At 38.0% G+C, this 26,984-nt stretch overlaps 1 protein-coding gene across 2 annotated transcripts in view; it reads right to left on the bottom strand.

The window, feature by feature from the left end:
- Positions 1 to 26,984, bottom strand: part of TMTC2 (transmembrane O-mannosyltransferase targeting cadherins 2) — a 244,734-nt gene that overhangs the window by 93,508 nt on the left and 124,242 nt on the right. For both annotated transcript variants that reach the window (XR_007629963.1, XM_050324145.1), the window contains exon 3: positions 6,578 to 7,406. Coding sequence is in view for 1 of the 2 variants with exons in the window: in XM_050324145.1 (XP_050180102.1) it covers positions 6,578 to 7,406 (829 nt within the window). In the remaining variant the exon portion in view is untranslated. The remainder of the gene's footprint in view (positions 1 to 6,577; positions 7,407 to 26,984) is intronic.

Here is a 26,984-nt window from a genome sequence, read left to right as displayed (position 1 = left end):
GTACACACACACTGCTCTATTTAGGAGGTACAAAAAATGTGAGCTAAACAACGAGTTGTTTGTCAGAGTGATAGCTATATATGAAACCTAAGTTCTAGAGGTGTTAGAAGAGAAACCAGCTTCTTCCCAGCATAATGTAAGCTCCTAACAATAAGTATATTTGAAGAATGCTATACCTTAAAATATTTCTTCTCCTTTGGTCTCCAGTCATCACTAGTGATACAAAAATATTAATAATAATGGTAAAAAATGTTTTACCGAATCCTTTTTCTTTGAAGGAAATATGGCTTCTTTACCTAGTTTGCTACAAAGTATTATATTTGGTTTTCCTCACTGCACTGTTAGTTGGTATTGTCACTGCCTGCTGAAGAAGGGACTTCTTACTGACACTGACTGCAACTAGGAAATTATTTTCTAAGAGCAGACAAGGGTAACAGCAGCAAGCTGTCAAATTAGATGGAGACAGCTTCTAGTGTTTACTTCTACCCAAGTACACAGAACTAGAGCACACAATCTCTACAATGAAGGGCAGAGGACCAACTCTTCAGTAAGAGTAAAGTTGGGTGCCTTTTTAACAATAATCAATTTATGTAAATGAAGTGGAACAAAACTAACTCACATGATTATTTCTTTCCCCTTACACTAACACTTAAAACTTCATATAGCAAATACATTTGCTAGCTCCATTAGTTATGGTAAAATAAAGAGGAAATTAATACTACAAACAATTCAACTTGGATAACAAATTCAAAATTAGTATTCAAAAATATTAAAAGCAGAGACTATATTTTCTTCAGTTCCGATTGAAAAGCAAGTATTATGCTTCATAGAGAGATTACATAACCTAAATTCTAAATTCAGTTTTAAGGATTCCTTCAATTTTATTTAGCAACTAGTATTAGCAAACTAAGCAGTAAACTAACTACAAAAAATGACATTGAAACTACAAAAGAAAGAAAAATGCACTTGCCACTTTTTTAATGACTGTTATCTCACACACTGTTCAACTAAGAAGTTTCACAGTCTGAATTTCATATCTTGGCATTCACACATGTATAAAGCAGCAGTCCTTACCAATTCTATGTTAAACTGATGATAAGGGGGAGAGAAAGAGAAAAAGAAACAAAAATTTAAAAAGAAAGATAATTATCCGTGAAGTTCCAAGGAATACAATTATCAAGGCTGAACGCCAAAGGTGCCAAAGAAGTAAAGGAAGTTCTTTAAAGTTTTTGGAAGCACAAATGTAGCAGAATAAGGAAGGAAGATCTCACAACCCTGTTGTAAAAGTTAAAAAAAAAAAAAAAAAAAAAAAAAAAAAAATAGGACAGGGAAAAGGAGCATTATGGTCCAGAAGAGTATTTCAGTATTGTAATATCTTCTGAAAACATTAAGCAGAATTCAATGATTCACACTCATACGAACTCAGAGTAGGAAGAAGAGTAGAAAGATAGGAGGATAATGGTTTTCTGTATTTGTATGGGACAGATTCTATATTCTTCTCTGTCAACACCACATCTTGGTCCTACTTCTGCCCACTAAGAACAATGGGGTAATCACTGCCAGAGGCAAGATGCTAAGAACATGACATTTAACTCAAAGTAGGATTGCAAGAGGTAGATAATACTAACTGTAAAACACAGGTGAGCTGTGTTTCACACAGGTGAACAATTTTGCAAAATCTGCAAAAAATTCTTTACTTATTTATTTATTCTAGTGTTTGTGTCAATCACCAGGATCATCTAAATAATTCGACTCCAATAGTAGAGTTCATTTAAATCAACAAACTCAATACTCTCACCCAAACTTTGTCTTCATGTAATGGATATTAAGGATTTTTTTTCTCCTGCAGAACTGCTTCAGGAAAGAACTAAAGCACATATATAAGTCCCAGTGACTTGCCCAAGATGTGAACATAGAACATTTCACTAACACTTATATGGAAAAGGACAAACACCTGAGCAACATGCAGAACTGGCTCTGAAGCCAATAGCTGCAAGGCCAACTTTATTCAGGGCTTACAGAGAGCTTATCAGATCAGGTGTAGAGCTACAATAATGCAGTTATATGGTTTTTGGAAGCAGCCTAGCATCTGTTCTTGCTATACACTGAATTTTAAAAACAGTAGCCACATATAAAAATTTAGCAAAACTTGAATGCATGATTAAAGTTAAACATCCACATGGTGTAGCTGGTCAACTATGTCCAGAAAGGATCTTCAAAGCTTACTTACAAATGTCATGTTACCAGGAGATTACAATTTTATCAGTAAATAAGACCAAGCAAGTAATACTTCTGTGGCAGTCTAGCTGTCTAAGCCTCTCTCTGTTATTTTCTACTTCCTTAATCAGGTACATTAATTAAATATATGATGACCTTTGATGTTCAGATATGGACGGCAAGGTATGAAATGGCCCAGAGGAAAAAGATTATGTTTTTTCAAGCTTACTTTTGGTACTACAGGGAAAACTATAGTTGATGAGGCATAATTAGCACAATTATTTTGTGTGTCATTATAATTTTACATTAAACAAGAGGTAATCATCACCACAAAATGACCCACAGTAATTGAAAACAACATGACAGCCACCACCCACTTTTAACTCTTTTATTTGTTTTTACATTTTGGGAGGCTTCTTTCACTACAAAAGAACACTCAGATAATGGGAATGGTTTTATATCAGTTGGGTTGCTCATTAAGTTGAAGGCAGCACAGAGAAACACTTGTGCCTTTCCCTCCCTAGGGTCAAAACATGCATACACTCACTTCAGGATCCATAAACTAAATCAATCAGTCTTGCATATTTCTCCCTCAAGTGCTGACAAGCTGTAACAAGGTAATTCTTGGATCACTTTAAAGTTATTTGAAATACCAATCATAACCAAAACAGCAGAACAAGACCAGAAAAATGCAGCTAAGGCATCCGAAGTCCTCATTACAAATCCACCAGCCAAGGGACGGAAGCTGTCTGTCACACACTGAGGCAGCCAGGGAAGCTGGCACACACAGTAGCTTGGAGGCAGCATTACCACCTTTGTCTCACTTGACTCTTCCACAGTGTATTTTGGGTTTTTTTAAAGAGATAGTCCTTGCCCCGTGCTTTTGAGCGTTGGAGATATCCTGGATGAGGAACAGGAGTTTAGAAGGTGGAAGGAAGAAATGTCTGGCAACATAGGCCAGACAGCATCAGACAAACAGACTGTCTGTTAGATTGTGAGCTCTCTCTCACAGGGGAGAGCAGGTTTCTCTGACTGGTCAAAGTCCAGTTAGAGACAGTTAGTTTTCCCAATTAAATACTTAGTAGTTATCTAAAGACGCATGTATTCCCCCTTTTATGTATATCAATCCCAAATCCTAACCAATGCATCTTCCAAGTTTTTACATACCTTTCCCCTTTTTCCAGAACCTTCCTTATCTGCCTATAAAATCCTTCTATTTTGTAAAATAATGTTAGATCAGCTTTAGCACCCACAGCTGCTGTTTCTGTGTGATCTGACTCCTGAGCGCGGCTGATACCCCACTGGGCACAATGAGAGAAACTGCAGCTCAGCTGTGAACCCAGCTGGTCTGAGGTGACCCCGAAATCCCAAACCGTGGTATTTGAGTATTTTTTTCCACATAGTCAATGACTGACAAAAAACAGCCTGGAGGAACATAAATTGCAGAAAGGCTGTGGCTACCTGAGTGGGTAGGTACTTTGTCACATGAGGCAGGATACTACTCTGTCTGCAATGCCTCCAAGATGCCCCTGAAGGGACCAGAAGAAAATGTTGATGAGGTGCTTATTGCCCTTTCTTCACTGACGACTGAAGATGGAGAAGCCACCAAATGTTTGCCTGAAAGTCCCACAGTAGCAGATGCAATTATATTCTAACACAGAGGACCTGATTATAAACCATCACCCTGTAAGACAACTCCCTTTCCAAAGCAGTTCAGCCACATTAGTACACAACTGCACCTATGCTAAAAGCTTGCCTTGCAAATGACGTTATTAGTACAGCACATCAGCTCAATATTGCTGCACGGCATCCAGCCATGAGTGGCTTTCATCCTGCTAGCCCAGAATACAGATGGATCTGGAACAAAACACTCGTCTCTGCTTTAGCAAGGCTGGTCTTCACGGATTCTACTTTATCAGTTCCCACACGGGGAGTTTTTGAAGGGATCCCTTGCTGTTTTTTAGTCTAGGACAGAAGAAGCTCTTTGTAGGAGAAGAGAGGAAAAGTAGAACCATCAAGGAAAATGATCCTGCCACTCCAAAATTTTCAGAAGAAAATACTATTGATGAAAAAAAATATGGGATGATGGAAACAGAGAAATGAGGAGCGACAGCCTCTTCTTAGTAGCCTAAAAATAAGGAAAACCCTTCTCCACTCTACCGTTTGACTGAGCAGGCCATTGTCTCACTCTCTGAGTAGCCTATTTATCACTAGCATTCATAAAACTAAAAAAAGAGGCAAACAAAAATAAATTTTTTTCCCTATGTCAACCTCATTTAATTATTGAAGAGTAGTTTGAATTGTTGATCTCCTAATGCTTTGGCAGGATTGGCAGCCAGTCTAGTCCAGTCAGACTTGCCTGATTGTATGAGAAACAGAAAATAAAATTAGCATAGTCAAAGCCAGGGATAATCTTAGAAGTATTCACAATAATGAATAGAGTTTGGTGACAGGTCTCTTTAGCTGGGAGTGTCTTATACCCAGCTTTAGTACAATGTGTGTGGGCTAGTAAATATTCAGCAGAAGTTTAACAACGTATTTTAAAGAGATTTAAAGTCAGTTCAGTCATGTCTATATCATCACAATGACATGGTGTCTTTGCTTTTGCATATCTTATAAGACGCTTAATGTCAGCTTATATGGCAAGAAACCAGATGATCATATATACACAAGTCTGTGCATACTGAGATTTGTATGATGAAAATAGCTCATTTTGTCTCCTGGGAGCATAATAGCCAGTAGTCTAATTTCCAGACAATGCTGTAGTCAATACTACTATTGGACAAAAACTCACTGCTTTTTTTTTTGTTTGTTTTTAATCATAAAATTTGGCTCTATGCAAGAAGACAACTATAACATCTGGGGATCTCCACCAAGAGAAAAAATGGAACACACATTAACTAATTAGGTGCATACACACTCTTTTCTTTCCAAGGAATGCCAATGTTTTAATACAAGCTTTATATTGTCACTAAACTGGTAAGTCTCAGAGCCTTCTATATCCACTCTGGCCTGCTGTCTTGCTTTTCATATGCTTCATTTCTTTCTCTCCTCTGCTAGTTTGGGGAAAAAAAGTAAAATAAAGGGCATGTGCTTGTTCACAATTAACAAAAGTCACTGACTGCAGCAACAAATTTAATAATTTTCCTAGGGTGAGAAAGGATATGAAGAAGTGTTACAAAACCAGATTGACAAACTACTGTAAGGCATATTATCTGCCAAATCTGATCTTTTCATTCCCTATTAGCTCACAGTAAACACCTGTATTTGCCTCTTACCCTTACATCTTTTAGACTATGGTATATATAACTGTCTAATCAAGAAGTACAACTGCGTAAGCAGATGACTTTGCATCAATGGGTTTCTGAGCAGAGGACTGAAAAAACTCAAGTGTTCAAGCACTGTCAAATTTTTCTTTCACAGACAGGCAAAGCAGTCAACTGATCCCTTTTCACTTCTGACAATTTGTGAATAAGGAAGGCTTAGTCAATATCTACATTGCACTCACAGGTGGTATTTTGACCATTCTCGTATAAACTTGCACGTGTGCCAAGAGCAGTACAGCCAGGCAGCATGGAGTTCAGGCTCCCAGCTGGATCTGCCCTATATGCTGAAACCACAGAGCCACAGCTAAACATTGTTACTGATCCCTAAACTAGCAGGTTTACTGCCTGTTTGGATGTGTTTACATTAGCTGCGGTCACATTTCATTACCACGGAGATACAACCTTTGAGAGACGTGGCTGGGCAATGTTACGAATAGCTGACATTTATACATTAACAGGAAGGCACAAGTATTTGACAATAACTCTTTACAGTACTTGTATGCAGGGGGAACTACAGTCATTTCCTAGGTTGAATTATATGACCTCATTTCCTCATTTTTATTATGTAGTATTGACATTATTTGCATCAGATGAAATAAAGAAACGGCACTTCCCTGATGCCGTCCTTTACTGTTTCTTGCATTTTCTAGTCAAAGAAAACAGAACACTTGGTGAACATATGAAAAATCTTCATTAGCATGATAGATACCAGATTCCAAACGGAAAACTACCAGGGTGGGGTCTGTAAAACTAATAATGCATCTTTAATTTCAAAATGCGGAACTAATATCAGTGAAAATGAAAGTATCCTCTTACCTTAGGGTCCCATTTTCTCCATGTTAATGACAAACCTGTAACACCTAATCAAAAGACATTCCTGCTTTTCTTCATTTTTTACTAATGCACATACTACTGCAATTTGAAAGGACATTTCTTAAAGTATACTCTTTAGATATAGCTGATAAAATCAGACAATTGAAATGCAGAGACAGATTGGAATAAGCAAAGCATTCACCATAAAGAGCAAAAATTACCTTTAGCAGGGTTTACTTTTATCCCTGACCTATACAGCATCTCCTCATTCTGCCAGTCCCCATTCCTGACAACAGTCTTGAGTCCATAGAAAATAATTAATGCAGCAGTGGAACAAAAAACCAAGTTCTTCAAAAAGCGCTTTTGGGCTTTGACATAAAGGGCCCTGACACCTACTGTAACCAGCAGGCAGAAGCCCATACTAGGGACATACAGCACACGCTCTGCTATTACAAAGCCAACATAGAAAAATAGGTTTGTGGCAGGAACAAAGGGCACTATTAACAAAGAGAGAGACAGAATGACAATGTTCTCAGTTGAAGGAAGCTGCAGTTTCTTAATTTCATGCTTTTTTATGCCATTCTCTTCTTTTGATACAAAGCTTGACTTCACCTCCAGTGTCTTGTACTCCATTTCTGAGTGGCAGCTATGCCCATTAGCATTTTGCTTGCCGTTCATTACAGTTCTCCCGTTGCATTCTCTCTCATTGCTGGAGCCCTTCAGGCTAAAGTAGGCAAGGAGGAGGAGCCCAGCATAGAAGGCCACAGTGTGTAGATTCCTCCAGTCACTGACTGTTTTTAGAAGAGGCACAGCATCCATAGACCAGTCAAAGCTAAGAGTATCTGGGCACAGCAACAGCCAGAGGTTCTTGGTTGGCAAGTAAAAGAAGGTCAGCGTACGTGTGAGAAAACTGTCTGAGTCAGCTGCTGGATTGTCAGAGTTGGAAAAACTTGGGGGCTTGTTGCCCATCCAGTATAAGCGAACTCCCAGCAGTGCAGTGCCCCAGGAGGTCAACAAGCCAATGCTGAAGAACAGGCTCAAATTCTTTCTCTGAAAAAAAAAAAAAGCATAAATCAACACAACATACTCAGTTGTGTAAATTATACACAAAATGAATCAAGAAATCATCTGATACAACTTTTTTCAGTATTAGAAACAAGCACAATAGATCTCACTCCCTGACATTTGGATCACAAAATGCTGGGGTATGTTGTTGACCACAGACTAAAAGAACTGGCTCTTTCATTTAAGCTGTATCAGCCTTAAGCTGAGTCAAATCTTCAGACATTTGACGGCTGTCAATCCTTGCTTAAGATTTAGTTGTACAACCTTTTGAAAACTCTTTATTTTAGAGGAATTTATTAAATCTTACAATAGTTCCTACATAACCTCCAAAATCCTTTCCTTGTTCCTGGTTGTGACTAAAACACCAGATTGCCTTAACTAGCTTTAAAGTCTAAACAATGTTCCATTTCCATTTTCCCTAATGAAAGTCTCTCCTAAGGCATTTCACCAGAGAACTGATTAAAGTTTCCAAGAAGGTAAGAGAGGGAAACAGATGAGGACTCCATATTTAGGTCTCCTACCTCCTGCCTATTAACTACAGTGATTGTTTGGAGCCTTCATATCCACCTACTACTGAAAGTCCCACTTTATTTTGAATAAAACACAGAAAATTTAACTTCAACATGAGGAAGTTATTGAGGGTGGCAGAGCATTGGAAGAGGCTGCCCAGAAAGGTCATGGAGTCTCCCCCTCTAGAGACATTCAAAATCCACCTAGACATGTTCCTTTATAACCTGCTGTAGGGGACCCTGCCTTGGCAGGGGGGTTGAACTAGATGAACTCCACAGGTCCCGTTCAACCCTAACAATTCTGTGATCTCATAGCCAAACAATACATCATGTGTTTTTCTTCAAGTGCACTATATTAAATAAGTGCTTTAAAACTTTTCACATTTTCATACACATCTAAATAATATTATGTGAATCATGCAGATGAGAGCACCTATCCATGTCATCATGCTAGCAACTTGAACAATTTCCACTTATTTATGGAATAACTCCACATTTTCCAGCAGGATATGCTTCTTGGGTAAGTTCTGCTCTCAATTACATGGGCACCCTAAATGAAAGCTGGTTTACATTACTCTCTCTTTGCAGAAGAATCTCTAGAAGCTAAAATATGTGCATTTTTATATTTCAATTTCTCAGATGCCTTTTGTAAGAAAAAAGAACCTATTTACCAAATAGTTCTAGATACAGTGTAAGTGCTTTTATCATCTTTCCCCCATTATTAGAAGGAACTATTTGTCAATCATTTTTCATTTTACTAGAACTGTTTTTTCCATCTCATACTACACATTCCTGGCATTGTTATTCAATATCTACTTAGTTATTCAGAAGCAGAACCTCACACTGGAATGTTTTATCTTATTTCCTCAAAACAGCTCCCTTTTCTCCTTTGTGGGTGGGCTCAACCCTAAATATCACAAAATACAGAGGATTGTGCTGTTTCGTTTTAGGTCAATTATTAATAGTTTTCTACCATTAGTTTACTAATGTTCTATTAACAAGACGCTAAGTCTAGTCATGATCATTTATAAACTATCATGAAGAAATTTATTCCTTTTCAAGTTCTATAGAGTTTCTCCTTGTGAAGTTTAAAATACTAAATGGCAGATTAATTCATTCAGTTTTGATGCAATATGGAAGAATTTAATGGAGGCAGTAGTAGGGAACAAACAAATTTATAATGAGAACATTTAGGCACTTGATCAGACACATCTAAAAAACACTGGCACTTACTATATATACTTATACATGAAGTAAAGCCTGGGTCCACAGATTTTATTTGCCATATTAATTCTAGTGTGATGTATTAGCTTTTGTATATCTTTGTATCTTGAAAAATCCACATTTTTGGTAATATATCAATCAAAACCCTCATCTACACTTCACGATAACTACATTCCCTGGAAAGCTTATTAGAACTTTAATTTGTAATCTGGGTAATACTTTGCAACTCATTGCACATATGGTTTCAATCCATGCCTGCCAAAACTGCTTAAATGCTTTTAATGTTATAGAGCTGTGTAAACTGGTTATCACTGAAACTCCCAACTAAGTTTATATTTGGAATAAAAAGATTATTCAGATTTCATGGATTTGCATGTATGCCCTTAGTAAAACCTTATGTCCCTGGTTCAACTTGTCCTTTCATTCCTGTCATATTTTGCTACATGAAATTTTTTCTGCCCACCTTTCTGGCTCAATTATTTTCAAACTCATCTCCTTCAAACATGTATATAGACAATTCTCAAATGTTAAATGTGACTTTTTTTTCCTTTTATAAATTCTTATGGAGTCTCTTAGACAGAAGAGGCTGCTTGGACAGAAAGAAGCTCAGAAGTGAAAGATGATTTTTCTTTGTCTGAATTAGAAATTCAGAGCAAGTCTTTGCTGGAAGGCTATATACCACTCAAAAAATTAAGATAGCCCAAATACTAAGGAAATAAAATTTGATTAACAGATGAGAAGTGAGCTTTCATGGTCTGATTAGACTGTTTTCTTATTTTGTTAATACTTACTTATCAACTGGAAGAAAATCTCACTTTACTTAAGTCCTAACCATTGCAATTTTCAATTAAATGCTGAGAAAGTTCACATTATAAAGTTCTCTGACAAAACCATGCTAGGGCAGATATGTCATTCCTTGTGGATAATAGTGAAACCTTCTAAAAACTTTCAGATCTTCCTATAGGTCATAAAACAATAACAATGAAAAGTTTGCCTCTCACATCTATACCTAGAAATGCTAACAACCTGTACCTTTGAGCTAATCCATCCTTGTTGCTGGAGTAACTATTTGCAGCCTCCCTTTTAAACTTAGATTTAAGATCTCTAAGATCTGTATCCTCACATCCATGTTGGTTCTACAAAGACCACAAATTATCCATATACAGTTTTGTGTTTCATACTTTAACTAAACTCTTTTACTATTTTTAAACATTTTACATGATTGTTGAATGAAATATCTAAGCATTCACTCATGGAGCCTAGAGATATCTGAGTAGGTGGTTTTCCATACCAACATATCAATTTATCATGCTGTAAAGCACTAGTTAACTGGAGAAGGAGCTCTGATGGATTCTTTAGCTTACTTAACTGACTACACGAACCAAGTGCAAATATCCTGTTGTTACCTCAGCCACAAATGGTTGCATCCTTCCCCAGAAACTATTTCAGACATGGATCTTTTCAAAAGTCAGTAGCTTTACAACTTTTTTAAATTAACTACATGTTTACTTTAGTTAGCAACAACCAGTGTAACACTGACATGCCATTGTGAATTTTCAGATTTCAGAGGAGACTCAGTCTAGAGCCAAGATTAAAACAGTCCCTAACACTTAAAACTTCTTTCACAACAATTTAAAGTATAGCTTTTTTTTCTTTCTTTTTTTTTGTTATTTTTATTTTTAAATCACACAGCACTGGCCTAGAAGGGAAAAACAGACTCATTTCCCTTTTTTCCTCTCTCAATATTCATCACTTTTGCACAGCTTTTAGCCCTCTGTGCTAATGTAGTCAGAGATAATGAGAAAGGTTTAGCATACATTTTGGCTTTACTTTTTTCCAGGCTTTGGAAGAAAATCATTGAAGCAATTCGAAAAAAAAAATCATTCCAGCAATTTATTAAAATCAAATAATATAGCCAGTTTCCCAGTAGACTTTTGCCTGCAAAGAAAGTGCTTTCAAAATGAACTCTGCTCAGACCAGCACTTTCACTAGTAACTCTTGTCTGAGCCTCCTGACAGCCTGTGCTCCTCTGACCTGACTGTGTACATTTAGTGCAGTCCAGCAGCAGAAGAGATCCTCTGTAATGCTTGGCAGAAAGGATTTGGATTACTATGCTCATGAGTCCTAATCCAGCCCATCTGCCATATGTTTTGACACCCCCATAAATCCTCTAACCTTTCTTAAGTAGTCATTTTCATCTGGTGAAAAAATGAGCACTGATTTAGATCAGATTTAACATCTCTCTCCTGCCTGCTAACAGGCAAGTACCACCACTACAATTTTAGTCTTTGTGACTGTAGAAACCTTTTTCATTACCCTATCAAAATTCATCTGCATGACCCACCCACATTGCACGTTTCCCTTGCATTAAATCCTAATTCCTCACTTCATTATATGGCTCTTCAATAAGGCTCTGGAGTAGATTTCCTCACTGGGCAGCCCCTGCCAAAGCTCAGTCATCACCTAAGTGGTATCCAAAGCATTTTCAAAGGACACTGTTCTTTTAACCTCACTTTGTCCACTTCACGAAGCAGTATTAATACAGCATATGGTTAAGACAGTCCAGATATCAAAATCATCACACACAAAATGTTATTTTAAGAACTCAGGAGATGCAGAAATGAAAGTAGATAAGTCACCAGGTGCTACTCACAGGAGTTTCTTTTCCAGCTTAGGGCTCCTTAAAAACATACTAGCTTGAAAACTGGGACTTCCCATAGTAGTAAAATGTTGCCAGATCACAAGACTGACAGTATCTTGTGTCCATGGTAGGTAGAGGCTTCTGGACCACAGCTCAGCCAAGTTTGAGCAGAACTAGAACTCAAAACATACCCCCACCAGGAATGAAGCTATTTGCCACAACCCCTGCAGGGCCACAGTACTGAAATAGAAGTGGCCTTTAACTCTGCCTGAACACCAGCCTAATTTTCTCCTGCTCACATGACCCACTAAATGAGGTTCACTCATTTACACTGATGATACAATAGCTAGCCTGAAGGTCTGTTTTTCCTCTGAGCTGGAACTTTGTCTATAGCTTGTCCAATAGTGGGACCAACTGTACATATTTAATGACATTTACTTCTAGTGTTATGACCCCCCACAACTTTTCCTCAGCAAGGAAGTCAGTGCATTCATAAAACAGCTGAAGATTATGTGTACATGTTTTTATTGTAATTAGCCCATAGCACAAGCTTAACAGGACGGACCTCCCTGGGGTTACAGCCTCCTTGGGGCATCCACCTGCTCTGGTATGGGTCTCCTCCACGGGTTGCAGATGGATCTCTGTGCCTCCATTGACCTCCATGGGCTGCAGGGGCACAGCTGCCTCACCGTGGTCAGCACCACGGGTTCCAGGGGAAACCTCAGCTCTGGCACCTGGAGCACCTCCTTCGTCTCCTTCTGCACTGACCTTGGTGTCTGCAGAGCTGCTCACATATTCTCACTCTGCTGTTCTCTGGCCACAATGTCATCTGTGCAATAACTTTTTTCCTTCCTAAATATGTTATCACAGAGGTGTTACTATCATTCCTAATTGGCTCAACCTTGGCCAGGGGCAGGTCCATCCTGGATTTGGCTGGCATTGGCTCTACTAGAAGCTTCTGGCATCTTCTCACAGAAGCCAAAACTTGTCCACACAAACCTAACACAGTAGTACAAGAGTAGAAGGGCTACAGTAGCTTGATAAATCTGTTTGCATGATCAGTGTGAGGAAAAGGCTTTCTCTAAGCCCACACTGTCAAATGCTGTGTGTGATAACGGTGATGCTATGGACATCTTCCCAGGTACAATCTATGTAACTGCAGCAGCAAGAACTTTACACAGATTAGAAACCCGACCAAAACACATTCCTGAACTGCCAGATTGCTCAGGAATGTTCTCCAGCACTACTGTTACCCCTACACAGGTAGACAGGTGGTCCAACAGTCATACTTGCATTTCATTTAACAAGTTTTGATTTATTTGAGAGGTTTTGCAGTGAAGGAAAGGTGCTGTACTTTTCACACTAGACACACTGAGAGCTCACTGAACATGCAAGTATGTTGTAAGGTAGAACTGGAATTCAAAATTATTTTGAAATAATGGAGAAATGTTCCGAAAAATAAATCCATATAAAAGACAGGAGCAACATCAGCTGCCTAAAGCTACACAAGTATGGGAAGTGGAACAAGGAGTTGGCTCATCTTTAGAGAAGCAACATGGATTATCACAGATCACAAGCAACTCTTTAAACCACTGCTAGAAAGGTAAACACTGTACTGAGAATACAGATGAAAGCACACCCTCCAAGATACATGAAGTAATCCTTCCACTCTTCTCAATACTAATAAATCCTAAAAGGGCCTGGTTCCAACACAGATCTTTTAGAAATAAAAGAAGGAACTGGATAGAGCCACATGACAGAGTAGTTTATATAAGCTCAAAGAGAACCAAAAGAAGATTCCAGCTGTGTAAAATGGAACCAGTTTGACTCTGCCACACAGACTACAAGGCAGCAGGACAGTCTCATAGATGAGTGGCACAGCTGAGGTGGGCAGCACAGCTCAGCACTGCACTTGAGCAAATTGATCAGTAGGCCTGCAAAGCCCTAAGGAGAAAGGAAGGTTTGCCCCAGCCTCACTAGGAAAGCAAGGGCTGTACCTGCTGTATAGCTGTCCTGTCCTCTCCAGTAAAAAAAAAAAAAACACATGAAAATGAGTATCCCAGCAGAGGCTTAACATATCATTTGTATCTCCTACATCATATTAAGTAAATCTGACCTGACAATGCTTTGGAACTACTTATCCTGTATGAAGTATTGGCAATTTACTAAAGCCCTGCTTTTTTGAATGGATGGATATGCAGTTTTTCTTCTTAACAAAGTTTGTTCTGCTCTTCTATGCAATGTACAGCCATGCTTAAGAAAAAAAGAGAAAAGTATAAAATGACTCTTAAGAGTACAGACTGCAATCCTACCTACCTACCTACCTCCCACCAAAAATTATGGCACGTTTCACGTTTCTTACAGTAATAAGAAAGCAATAAAGGAAAATTAAAGCCTATGAGCTGGCTTAATGCAGTGTGAGAAAAACACACACTATAAGAATATAAACAGACACATACTTTTTAACTGACTAATGCAAATAGAAATGGATTTTATGAACAAAAATGTCATTTAATGCCAATTTAAGCCTCTGGCAATGACTATGCAATTTTATCAACCCCGTAGAAGGAAGTTGTCAATTTCTGTACATGGGATAAATAGCAAGTTGGCTCTATATTTGACAGAACAACCTCTGTAGGTCTAATAGAAATCGATCAGCTGGATGCCCATCGAGCTACAAGTCAGTTGCTACAGTGGGTAACAGGATTCTGGATGCGAATCATGGATAACAAGCAGCATCTTACACGTGGGGGATTTGGGTTTTCTCTTTGCCAACTGAAAAAATTGAGGTGTTTTGTTTGTTTTATTTATACTTATAAAATATGGCAAAAAAAAGAAGCAGTACAGTTATCTTGAAACTATACTTAAAGAACATATATTACAAATTTGAACATTTAATTCTAATTCTTCTAGCAAAGGTTAGAAACCTCTAACATTTTTAAGAGAAACACAAATAGTATTGAAAGTCCACATGAAACACAGAACCTGCTTATCAACTCAGAAGGCACTTTATACTATCATTACTATTCATTTAAGATCATACAAGTAGTCATTTCATTCAAAAAAAATATTTAAAACTGGTTTTTGTGCACATATTTTATTTTCAGATCTAGCAATTTAGCAAGACAAGGAAAAGTTAAGTAACTCAGAACCTATCTGACAAACTGAATATACGTTATGTTGTAATTAAAAAATTATTTAAAAGATCCCACCTCACTCATCTCCCTTCTACATCCACAAAACATATTTATTTATGAGTTAGTACAATAGGATGGCCAAAAGACACTCACAAATAGCATAACTATTATGTTTGAAGTCAGTACCCTTTAGAAGTAGGAATACATTTAACAGTGTCAGCCACTTATTGATGATTTCTTTCAGATGCAGTGCTTATTATAAATAGCAGCCTAAAGGACATCTCCTGTGGTCTGGATGCAAGGTCTGTTTAATTACTACTTATTCTATGCTACACTAGCATCTCATTTTCAGACAACAGGAACCACAAAGAACTGGAGAGGCTAAAAGCAACGCAGTAATAGCTAACAGTCTCAGTGCCTTCAGAAAAGTGTCTTACAGTGAGAACTTCATACCTTCAAGATTCAAAGTCTGACCAACAGCAGATGAAAGATAATTCACAAAGAATGCTAACAAATAGTAGGTCCCCACCACTGGTGAAAAGCTTGGTTTCCAAGTGTATTGACAGGAACTGCTTTCAAACTCTTAGTCAAAACAGTCTGAAGCATATCTACATGCTCTTTTCTCACCTTACCTAGGCTTGCCTCCCATGTAGCTAACCAGGTAGCTATGAAGCACTAGCAATAAAATTCTGGAGATATAAGCTTGAAAGTTTGAAAAATAACTCACAGGAGTAAGAAAAAACCAAACAAACAAATGAAATCAAAAAACAAACAAACAAAACAAACAAACAAAAATCACACCTTATAAAAGAAATTACATGAACAATCTTTGTAAGACCTGACCAGTAAGTAGTGCAATCTTGAGAAATAAGACTGGGAAAATTACCATTTTAATAACAGTTTCATTTGTTCCTTTTTTTCATTAGATCACTAGCCTTTTAATAGAATTGGTTATGGTCAAAGACTAATGTGGAGAGAGCCTGCTGTGTCCTATGTTAATTACTGGGGAAGGTATTTTTATTCATTCCCTATTGAATACACTAAATAGAAATGGGAATGAATACCTATTAGAAAATGAATAGAGAGAACAAATTAAGCTTTTTGCAGAAAACAGCTCTAGCTAACTACTTGAGTAATCACTACCCAATGATGGTAAAGAGTGTTGCAAAGACATCACAGGAGTAGGAATGCACAAATATAAGAATATTTAGATAATAACAAAAATTTAAACACCAACAAAAAACTTTCTCAAAAGCATGTTTGATAAAAATAAGAGAATACATTGAATAGGATGTCCTCTGCTTTGTTTCCCTACACATGAAATATGTACAAAACAATATAGAAAATATTGGTGTTATTTTTTACTACCCTTAGTCTAGATACCTTTTTAAGAGCTATTTAAAAGAATATTTAAGAACTGCCTTTTAAAAATACAAACTGTATTACTAGGGTCTGAATCAGAGACAGAGTTCAAGGTAAAGCAATTGCTGACCTCGGTAATGCCAAATCAAATCCTTAATAATTCAAACAAAGAGAGATTAAAAATAGTGAAGCAGAATATGGATGACAAAGCTTACTTCATGGCATGGAATGTCATTACTCTCCATTAAACTAATGTGAAGAAATGAGGCAGTTACCAATCTCCTGTGAACCCACACCAAGATACTTCTCAACCCAACTATTAGGGGTAAAGTACTTAAAAGATGTCAGTTACTGGTACTGTAAGGGGTATGCTGAAACCCCTTAACCGGTAACATTAAACTTACTTGAAAGCCTGCACAGTTATCTTGTTTAGTTTGAAATAAAATCTTTAATATTTCCTCTGAAGTAATGATCTGTGGTCAAAACAGATTAACAATCCATCTTCTCTGGAAAATTACATACTCTTTTAGAAGAACTGAAGAAATTTATTTTTTCTTAAATACATTCAGTACCATTATCAAAACATTTGTTTTAAATAAGTTTGTCAGCTTTTCAGACAAAATAAAGGAGGAAGAAAAAAAAATAGAAATCACTGTGCCTGCACATACTCAACCATATTCACATAGGCACAGACACACACAGCTATCCTTAGTAATTCCTTGCTTATAGGTCCAATGCATTGCAAACATGTTTTGAACATCAAGGAAGTAAATATAAAAGTCTTTCCTTCACCCCTCTCCGGTGCAAGCAGTCAGCCATCATTAAATTCATTCCAGTCTCATTAATGAGTGAAGTTTGGAAATGTAGCATTTTGAAGCCATAAAGAGATGATTTATAATGAGAATTCACTCAGTAGGAAGGCTGAAGTACAGCAGTTCTCTCTATGAGTTATCATAGCAGAAAACTATTTAATGAGCATGGGATTTCTTCAAGAATTCAAAAAAGGCAAGATTTGGAATAGGTTGTGTTACATTATGCAAACACCCACATTACTGAACATTTCTGCTATAGTAAAACTGCCAAATTAAAAATCCTCAAAGTTGTTCCTATCTTGAGTTTTTGGCTTGGTATTAGTAAGTACTTTCACGGATTTGTAGAGATTAGCAGATAGACACAATTCAGTATAAAAACAGTTAGCAAGGTTTAATAAACTAAACTAGGTTGCCTAAGGTCAGACACTCCATAGTGCAAACAAGAAAAAATTGTGCTCTGAAACAGGACACTGTTTGGCAAAGACACAATAAAAGAGCAGAGAGGTAACATTCCTCAACAACTCAGGAGGGGCCTGTGGCAGTCACCTGCCTCCCTGTAGCACTCTCCCCCTTCAGAGGAGCGCAAAGTGTGCTGATGACTCAAATTCAATTACACACAAACCAGAACCTTCCCCTTAATCCACTTTCAGATCAAAGCTACATCCAGCCTCCAACAATTATTTAAAAATAGGTAATTTTAAAGCAAACTATATGCCATAATCCTCATTCACGAGATGGGGACATAAGGGCTTGGCATAATAGAAATTATTAACTTTGGCTTTGAGATTACATTATTGAGTTTGCTAAGGAAGGACACCAGTGAGAAGGTAAGGAGAAGACAGTGAAGCACAGTAGGTCAGAATTCTTAAAATCAAGAATGTAGGCATAATTGACTCAAATTGCTTTTATTTTCTAAATTTATACTGTGGCTTCTTGACAATATGAGAATTTAGACAGTAATTCTGCTTTAGGAACTTTTTGTTTATTTTTTTTCTATTGTTTTCAGAGTCATCAGTTCCTTGCGCAGAGTGACATTGTGTCAGCCCAACGAGGGAACAGCATAGGGGACTGGAAAGCTGAAGAAAGAGGTGTGACTTAAGCCATGACTGCTACCAAAGAAGCCTATCAAACCATGACTTCCAAGAATATCACTGACAGCTGCAGTCTTGCCATGAGTTGTAACAAAACACACACATCCCTGCTTCTTCAGCAAACTGAGACTTGTAACAGAAATACTTCTATGAGAAGAGTTACAACTACTATACATCAAGAAGTAACATTTCATTTTTCTAAGTCTTGGGGAAAAAAAAAGTTCCACTACACATAAGATACACAGTCTACATTAAAACAATAAGTCCTTGAGCTACCTTGCACAAAGAAGCATTGCATGGCCACAAAATTTCCTCCCACCCCACAGTCTTAAAATTATCCATTCTACACAAGCTGCTTGTTTTCAGGGTCAGTATATAGATTACTATGCTAGTAAAGTCATGCTAGTCAAGGCCCAAACTCCTGAGTCTTTCAGAAAGCTGTGTGACATATTTCCTTGTCCCTTGGAAGTATGCACATCTTCAGCTTCATGATAATCCTCAGATAGTGAGATGAACTTCACTGCTAATGTTTGTCTGCACTTCAAAACCATCTGCCCAACCCACAAAACCACCATCAGCTCATCGTTCTCCTGTCGAAAGCACCTTAAGACTTACTATGAAACCTTCTTCATCTATCTCTCATAGATGGTATAGCTATCCTCAAATCACTCCAAAAAGAGGAGATTCTCCAAAGTTTTGCTGCAAGTATTATAACAAAATGCACCTAACAAATGATAAGAGATCAGGATGATTCTTCTGTCACCAGATGTGACACCGATATGCTGAATTATATTAAGCAGATTGCTTAACCACCTTTTGTCTCCTTTTGCTCTAATCCTTCCCTATTGCCTCTCAATTCATATGTTATATTTCTAACCGTAGTAGGAATTGTAATTATACTTTCTATGGAGTTCAAGAAGGTTCTACCCCACGTATCAATTATACAAATCATTAAGCACTACAAATAGTAGTAAACTCTTTTAGTATGTCATCTGGAAATTTTCCTCCAACATGCTTCTGCTGCACATATATCCAACCTAAGTAATAGCCTTCAATGACTTTATTTTCATCCTTCTTTGCCCTTAGCTCCTTTCACTGTTTGCTTCCACCAGGTATTACCCTGAAATGCAATAGTGCTTTTCAAAAATGTACTGTCCACCATTTTATGTCTAGTGTCAACACTGCTGAACACTGCATCCTGGGAAGCCCAAGTGAAATATTCATAGAGTCACAGAATAGTTTGGGTTGGAAGGAACATTTACACGTAATCTAATTCAACAGCCCTGCAATGAGCAGGGACATCTTCAACCAGATCACGTTGCTCAGAGCAGCAAAAAAAGTGAGAAGTTGTTAATCATTCACGTACTTTTCAACTTTGCCAATCAATGAACAAAATACACTTTTTGACCTTGTTTAGAGGAAAAAAAAATAAAAAAAAAAAACAAACAACTTTTAAAGACTAGGAATACTCACACTTTTTAGATTTATCTGGCTGGCAACATTTATGTCAGTGATGAAAAATTTGACAGAAAAGGCTAACATTGGAAATTACGTATCTCCAAGTTTCATTAAAATTTCTTTTTATCTGCACAAGAACATAAAAATCATTAACAAAACACATTCAGGGACAGAAACGTCAACTGCTAAATTTTTCAGGAGTCCCTATGAAGGGACCTTAACATTTTTCCAGTTATTAAAAACTACATCTTCCACAATTCACATATCTAAATAGAAACTAAACTGTAAAGACTGTCCTGTAGTGGTATTTGCAGTTCTTCGGAACAAATTGTTTCAGTATTGCTGGGTTGCTTGTCTGGGATGATGTCTGAGATTAGTGGTTTAAATATTAAAATTATGAAAATTATGAAAATTATAAAAACATCACAATGGTGAAAACTCCAGCAACTCAATTTTCAATCACCTACCAACTTAAAAGCATCAACATCTCAAATGTGAAAACTCTTAAAGCACAGGCTTCACAGAAACCATCACTTTATCAAGGCTAGTCTCCAAATTCCTTAGAAATCTTACCTGTCATAATTTCACAAATAGAAGAATTAGGCCGTTGGACTTTTTTTAGAAGAAAATACATTTTCCTTCCTTTTGCTCAGTGACTTTACAGAATCATGGAAACACCCTTCTTTTTAACAGAAAACCAGAATTGCCACATTTCAATCTCTACTGTTATCCAGACTATACAGATATTCTCCTCTTAAGCCTGTCATGGTTATGCATGATTTGAGTCCCTTGTTTTGGAGGAGACCTGAGCTCTGACATCTCATTGAATAAGTATTTAATTTAGTATCTACCTCAGCATATTCTCATCATTCAGAGCTCATCCATATAGCAGCCCCAGCACGCTACAGCACAAGCAGGATGAAGCACCAAAAAATCCAGATGACACAGAAGTAAAAGTGGATGGACAAGCTTTACAGGCACTGTGCACTTAAACCTGTTAGTGTATGCCTAAAAGAAGGTAAGAATGGTGTCTAGGAACGTTGTTCAGCTGCAGGTGACAGATGAACAGAACCTGAAGACACAACTTTTGGGCTTGGGTAACGTGATGGTATAGAATCAACTGCCCTACCTCCTCCTTTGCATCTTGGCGAAGGTTTACATACTTTCCACATTGTAAAAGTATAAACAAAGAGGGGTTTAAACCAACAGTTAAATTATGAAGAACACCTCCTACTGCCTGCAACAGGCCTCCCTTGGACAAGAGCATTAACAGCTGGGGCTGACCTCACTTCTGTCAAACCCACAGTCAGCCTCTGGAAATAACGGGAAGGCTAGAAAACCCACTTCATTTTTATTTTTGTTATTTGCTTTCTGAAATCCCAGATTAAAAAGGTTTACATTCCTAAGCACTGGCCAAAACCATGAGGACTATGTATATTGGTTTGTTGGGATTTTTTTTCTGTGAAAGCTGATATTCTCACAGGGACAGATGTTACAAGTGTATAATTCGTTGCTCGCAGTTTACAGTATCTGTGTATGTTTTGCTAAAGGGCTGTGGCTTGTCAAAAGAGCACTGTCAAAAGAGCACAAAACTGACTGCTTGTCTTACCAGGCAACTATGCACTGGTTCAACTGGATGTTGGGAAGGAGGAGGGAGCTCGCCCTCAGAGAGCACCAAATCAACAAATACTGCTGCAGTGCAGGGAAAGCTGTGGGAAGCAATGTGCCACTAGGACGGAAACAGGAGACTTGAGAAAAGTAGGGAACTGGGTCTCAAAGACAACTGAAACACTTTTCTAGAGACCTACAGGAAACCAAAAAGATCCATTTAATAAACAAGGGAAAAATAAGACGTCTTTCCCTTGCAAGGATGAAAGTAGACAAGGACAAAATCCGCTTTCAAACGCAGCTATTTGAATATACATCACCCAGCAAATTTGTCTCTTTTATGAGATTCTGATTAGTACTTTAGTATTTGCATTTCAAAAAAACCTAAAAAAGTTTTAAAGATTCTTGGTGCATTTGTGAGAGACTGGAAATAAAACCTTATTATTGGCTCAAAACTACTCTATATGGGGGAGAGGGCAGATAATGTTCTGCCACGGTGGAATGGTGCTCTGTCCCCCCACCCCAACTCCTTGAGAACATCTAGTGCAGCTGTTGGTCACTGGCATACCAGAAGCACTGCTCCACACCACATCACACCCCCTGGAGCCTGAATGGCTATTAGACACTGGCACACCTGATACCCTACACCACACCTCCTGGAGCCCCTAAATCAGATCCCAAATGGCTGGCAGACTGGAAGCCCCACCTGGCGGGGGCAGGTGACTACAGGAGTCCAGAGCAAATAAAATCAACATCACAAGGCCTCCACATTGTCACGGCCCTACTGTCCTTGGATTTGTGTTAGCTGGTTCTACACTGGATCTAAGGCAGTGGCTATAATTCTCTTTTCCTTCCTTTCTTTCTTCTTTCCTTCCTCCTCTCTTTCTCTCTCTCTTTCTCTCTTTTACTTCTTCTCCTAATTTTCTTTTCATGATATTTGGGTAACTTGAACCTGGATGGGTTGGAATTTGCTAAATCAATGCTTTGTAAAATGTTTGCTCTAAACTTTTGCCAAGTTTCCTTATTTTCCAAGGTTTGCCAGTAAAAGTGTGTCATCACAGAATCACAGTATATGCTGAGTTGGAAGGGACCTACATGGATCATCGAGTCCAACCCTTAGCCCTGCACAGGGCCATCCCCAAAAGTAACACCGTGTGCCTGAGAGTATTGTCCAAACACTTCATGAACTCTGTCAGGCTTGGTGCTGTGGCCATTTCCCTGGAGAGCCTGTTCCAGCGCCCAACCACCCTCTGGGTAAAGAACCTCTTTCTAATATTCAACCTAAACCTTCCCTGACACAACTTCAGGCCATTCCCTTGGGTCTTATCATTAGTCACCACAGAGAAGAGATCAGTGTCTGCCCTTCGTCTTTCCCTCACAAGGAAGTTGTAGACTGCAGTGAGGTCTCCCCTCAATCTCCTCTTCTCCAGGCTGAACAGACCAAGTGACCTCAGCTGCTCCTCATACGGCTTCCCCTCAAGGCCCTTTACCATCATTGTTGCCCTCCTCTGGATGCTCTCTAATAGCTTAATGTCTTTTTTATATTGTGGCATCCAAAACTGCACACAATATTCAAGGTGAGGCCGCACAGTGCAGAGCAGAGCGGGACAATCCCCTCCCTCATCCAGTTGGTGATGCTTTGCCTGATGCCCCCAGGACACAGTTGGCACTCCTGGCTGCCAGGGCACTGCTGACTCAGATTCAACTTGCTGTTGACCAAGACCTCCAGGTCCCTTTCCATGGTACTGCTTTCCAGCATCTCTGGATGATGCCTGTATGACATGTCTGTATGAACACCTGGGATTGCCTCATCCCAGGTGCAGAATCCAGCACTTTCCCTTGTTGAACTTCATATGGTTGGTGATTATCCAGTCCTCCAATTTGTCAAGGTCTCTCTGCAGGATCCCCAGTTGATACAGCTAGTATTGCTAGAATACCTGCTAATTTCTTAGAAAGTAAATTTTATCTTTTATCTCACAAATGCAATTCACACAGAATTTGTATTTCAAAATGTTATTGATGCTAAGCATGCTTCCTTCTATAGCAGTAGCCTGGAAAAGGTTATTTTACAAACCAGTGAGAAAGACAAGGGTATCCTTTGTATGTTAAAATATGAACTTTCAAAGTCTGAAAAGAAATACAAATCCAAAAATATAATATTGCTTGCAAGAATTTCAGCATTTTTTATCTAATGTTGTCTTTCTGTGACAATATACTCAGTGAACAGGAAAAGGCTTGTGAAATTGGGAGCATGCTTCACAGAAAAACACATTCAGATGAAGACTTACAGATATCTAAGTATGGTTAGAAAAGTATAAGTAGTAGCTAAGATATATTTTATTCTTGAAATTTAATGTAACAAAGACTGTGCTCCAGACAAGTCACTTTGATACCTCAGCACAAGCATGTTTCAGTGCCATCTAGCTAACGCTCAAGGTAACTTGCATCACTGCACAAAGATCTTTTCCTTCCTGCAAATGTCCTTCCTTCAATTAAAAAAAAAAAAAAGAAGAAAAAATTTGAGAAGTAGCATATTGTTTGCCTTCAGATCCATCAGTGTGTTAAAGCATAAAAAATTTAGGTTGCTCTTGAAACACTTGAGCTTTGATGTATTTACATGAGGAATGTTAAAAATGTAACCCCAAATCCCTTTATGCTGTGACTGAGTTCTTGATCTGGACAGATCCACACGACTGAGTACTTTAAATACTGCTCTTTCATGTAAAAATATATTAGGTGCCATTATGCAACCCCTCTGTTGAATTATTTTGGGCCATATGTTAATAGAAGAGTTGACACAAATACAGAAAGAAAAAAAAAATAAAGAGCAAAGAAGGAATAACATTTCAACTTCTTTTAATAAATGCAAACAGTATTAATTCCTAGAGAAAAGAAACTTGTAAAAGCAAGTGAAGAACATATTTTGAAGAGTGGTATGCTTTAAATCCTATGAAACTTAATTTTCCTTCTGCCATAGTATGGGTTTCTAGATAAGAAAAGACATTTGCAGTTCTGAACACGTCATTGTGACTGTGTTAACACCAACTAAAAATGTGCAAGCTCTTTCTGAACTTTGATAAAAATTCTCCAGATTAAAATCATTTGACAGCTTAACACTTCTCCCTCCAGCCCAAAATAGATGGGAGGAAAAATGCATTCTCTTGAAAAAATTTCATATCCTCTAAACCCCATAATTGAATCATAATGACCCAGTTTTAAATCCTTCTGGATGGAAAGCGTACCATTCAAACCTCTTTAGAACTATCTGACTAGCCAGGATATACCTGCTAAATTATGCCATTGAAAATCTCAGATAAGAATAAATGTATAATAAAAACAATGCTTGTTTTCCTCTGCACAATAACTGCATTTTGTACTGCAGATGTGGCAGCATGCAAAATGAAGTAGACTGAGCAAACAAACAAAAAACAGAAAGAAAAAAGAAAAACCACTAACCCCCACCAACAAAATCAAAAAACTAAATCAAACAAACAAAAAAACCCAAGAAATTGCAAAGTTGCAAAGCACCAACTACAAGACTGGAGATCATTGTACACAGATCAAATGTAGTTACTAGATAATTCTTCAATAAAGGAACTCTTTAAATTCTCCTTTTATTATTTAAACCCCTTGTTCTTTTATTCCCATGTTGTAAATTTATTTATTTATTCCTACGTAAATTTAACTAATTCCCCTCCACATACCTAGCAAAACTTATTACCAATAGTTTAACAGGTTTCTCAAAGAGCATTGCAAAACATTTCCAGAAGGATATCCTGAAGAATAAGAAATGTCACTGAACAAAACGTGTGGGATTAACACACGGAACTTGCTCCTGAGATCTGTTTTGTTTCCTCCAGTTGAGAACAAGCAGCACCTCAAAGCTTGCTCCAGGAAACTCCTCATTCCTTCCCTGCCCTCCCACATTACTCCCAGCTCTTCCTTCCCTGCCCACCTTGACTCTCCGTGCAATACAGATCCCTTTTTTCTCTTCAGTCCTCCCACCAGCTACCCCAACTGAAACTCCCTCTTCAGCAGCCAGCTGGGACGCCTCTTCTGGTTGCAGATCGGTAAGAAGAAAGGGAAGAGCAGGGCAGGGCAGCCGTGAAGCATGACAAGGCAGAAGGAGCTTTGCAAAGCACTTGTGACAGTGAAATAACACTGTTTAAAGTGAACCTGAAGAAAAATGAGGTGGTAAGTGGACTAAAGATGAGGTGTTTAGAGCAGTGATATTTTTGATAGACTATACTTGTTCAGACTCAAGAAAAATTCCAGATCCTGAAGGCAGAGAGAGCACACTCATACAGTGAATTGGCAGGGACTCGGCTGGATGAGCTGCTAAAAATAACACTTAAGAACTCTGTCATCCTGCTAGACGTATAGACAATCTCCACAACACCTAACTAGACTGAACATTTTTTCATTGGAGGTTTTTGGTTGGTTTGGGGTTTTTACCATTGCTATGGTAAATTTATTTCCCTGAATAAATGAACTGCTCTTCAGCTGACCACGATAGTTTCCAACTGACAATAACCACCAGCTTACACAAACTGATCTCCTTTTGCGAGTTAACTACCTTCATTCTTTCATTAACTGCTTAGGGATAAGCCTGAAAGTTTCCAGCAGAGTCTAAGGAGGGCTAAAATAGCTTTGAGAAATCCAAGCTTAGCTTTTGGGGTGGATAAACAAGTGAAGAACAAAGGAAGCTCCTTGGAGATATTTTTGGTTGGCTAATCATAGTTATGTTATCTGAATTCAAAAATTTCCCCTAAGCCTTCACTGATCTGTGTGTCTGAGCTGTAAACAGACTGATAAATAAAAAATATTACTGCATATGTCTAACTTCTGTTTTCATAACCATAATGATGTCTTTTCAACAGCCTTGCCCATAAAAAGCAGATATTAGAGGACATGAACAACTGAAAAATCAAAACAGTCACAATATACAGATGCAACCAAGATATAACCTATCTTAAATTCTCCCCGTGGTCCTCCACTGCATCTAGACAGTAAAGAACACAAAGAGCAAATTTGGAATAGTTAAAATATGATCGATATGCAAACACTGAAAGTTACTGGATGCCTACAACAATTATACTTTGTAAAGCAGCATCTCTCTTCTCCATTACCAGTCAGCTGTTCTTACAGGCCAAGCCCTCTGGGGCGGTGCTGAGTCCACCTTTACACTAGACAGAAAGGTGCACATCATACGTGGTCATGGAGTAACATTCACAGACAACCCATATAGTGCTCTACTTTAAAAATAAAGTTAAAATAGGAATATGAGCCTGGAAAGTGTAACATATCTGGGAACATTCAGTGTATTTTTAGGAAGTAACTCAGCTTTTCTTATCTTCTCATGTCCATCCTCGATCCTACTCTGTACAGACCTTGGGCAATACAAATATCTTGTACAAAAAGTTGCTACCTTCCAAAAATTTATCGTAACAGACTTCTATTGAAGAAATACTTTCCTGAATAACTTAAACCAATGGTAGACATGGATTTCCCTATACCATATAACAAGCACCTTGTTCACATTAAACAAGGTCTTGTGTGAAAACCTAAAAAGGATTAACCATTTTCAGAAATTATTTAGGAAGTGATCTCCTGACCCCACACAATTTTTCCACGATGACTGAAAACCATTAGTAAGTGTTAATTCCACTGCCAACACTGACATTCTTACTGACACCTTCTTCTCTGTTTTGCAGGCCTATG

This window comes from Myiozetetes cayanensis, unplaced genomic scaffold (assembly GCF_022539395.1).
Source record: "Myiozetetes cayanensis isolate MyiCay16 unplaced genomic scaffold, myiCay2020 scf3, whole genome shotgun sequence".
Lineage (NCBI taxonomy): Eukaryota > Metazoa > Chordata > Aves > Passeriformes > Tyrannidae > Myiozetetes > Myiozetetes cayanensis.
This window is presented reverse-complemented; position numbering and strand designations above follow the sequence as displayed.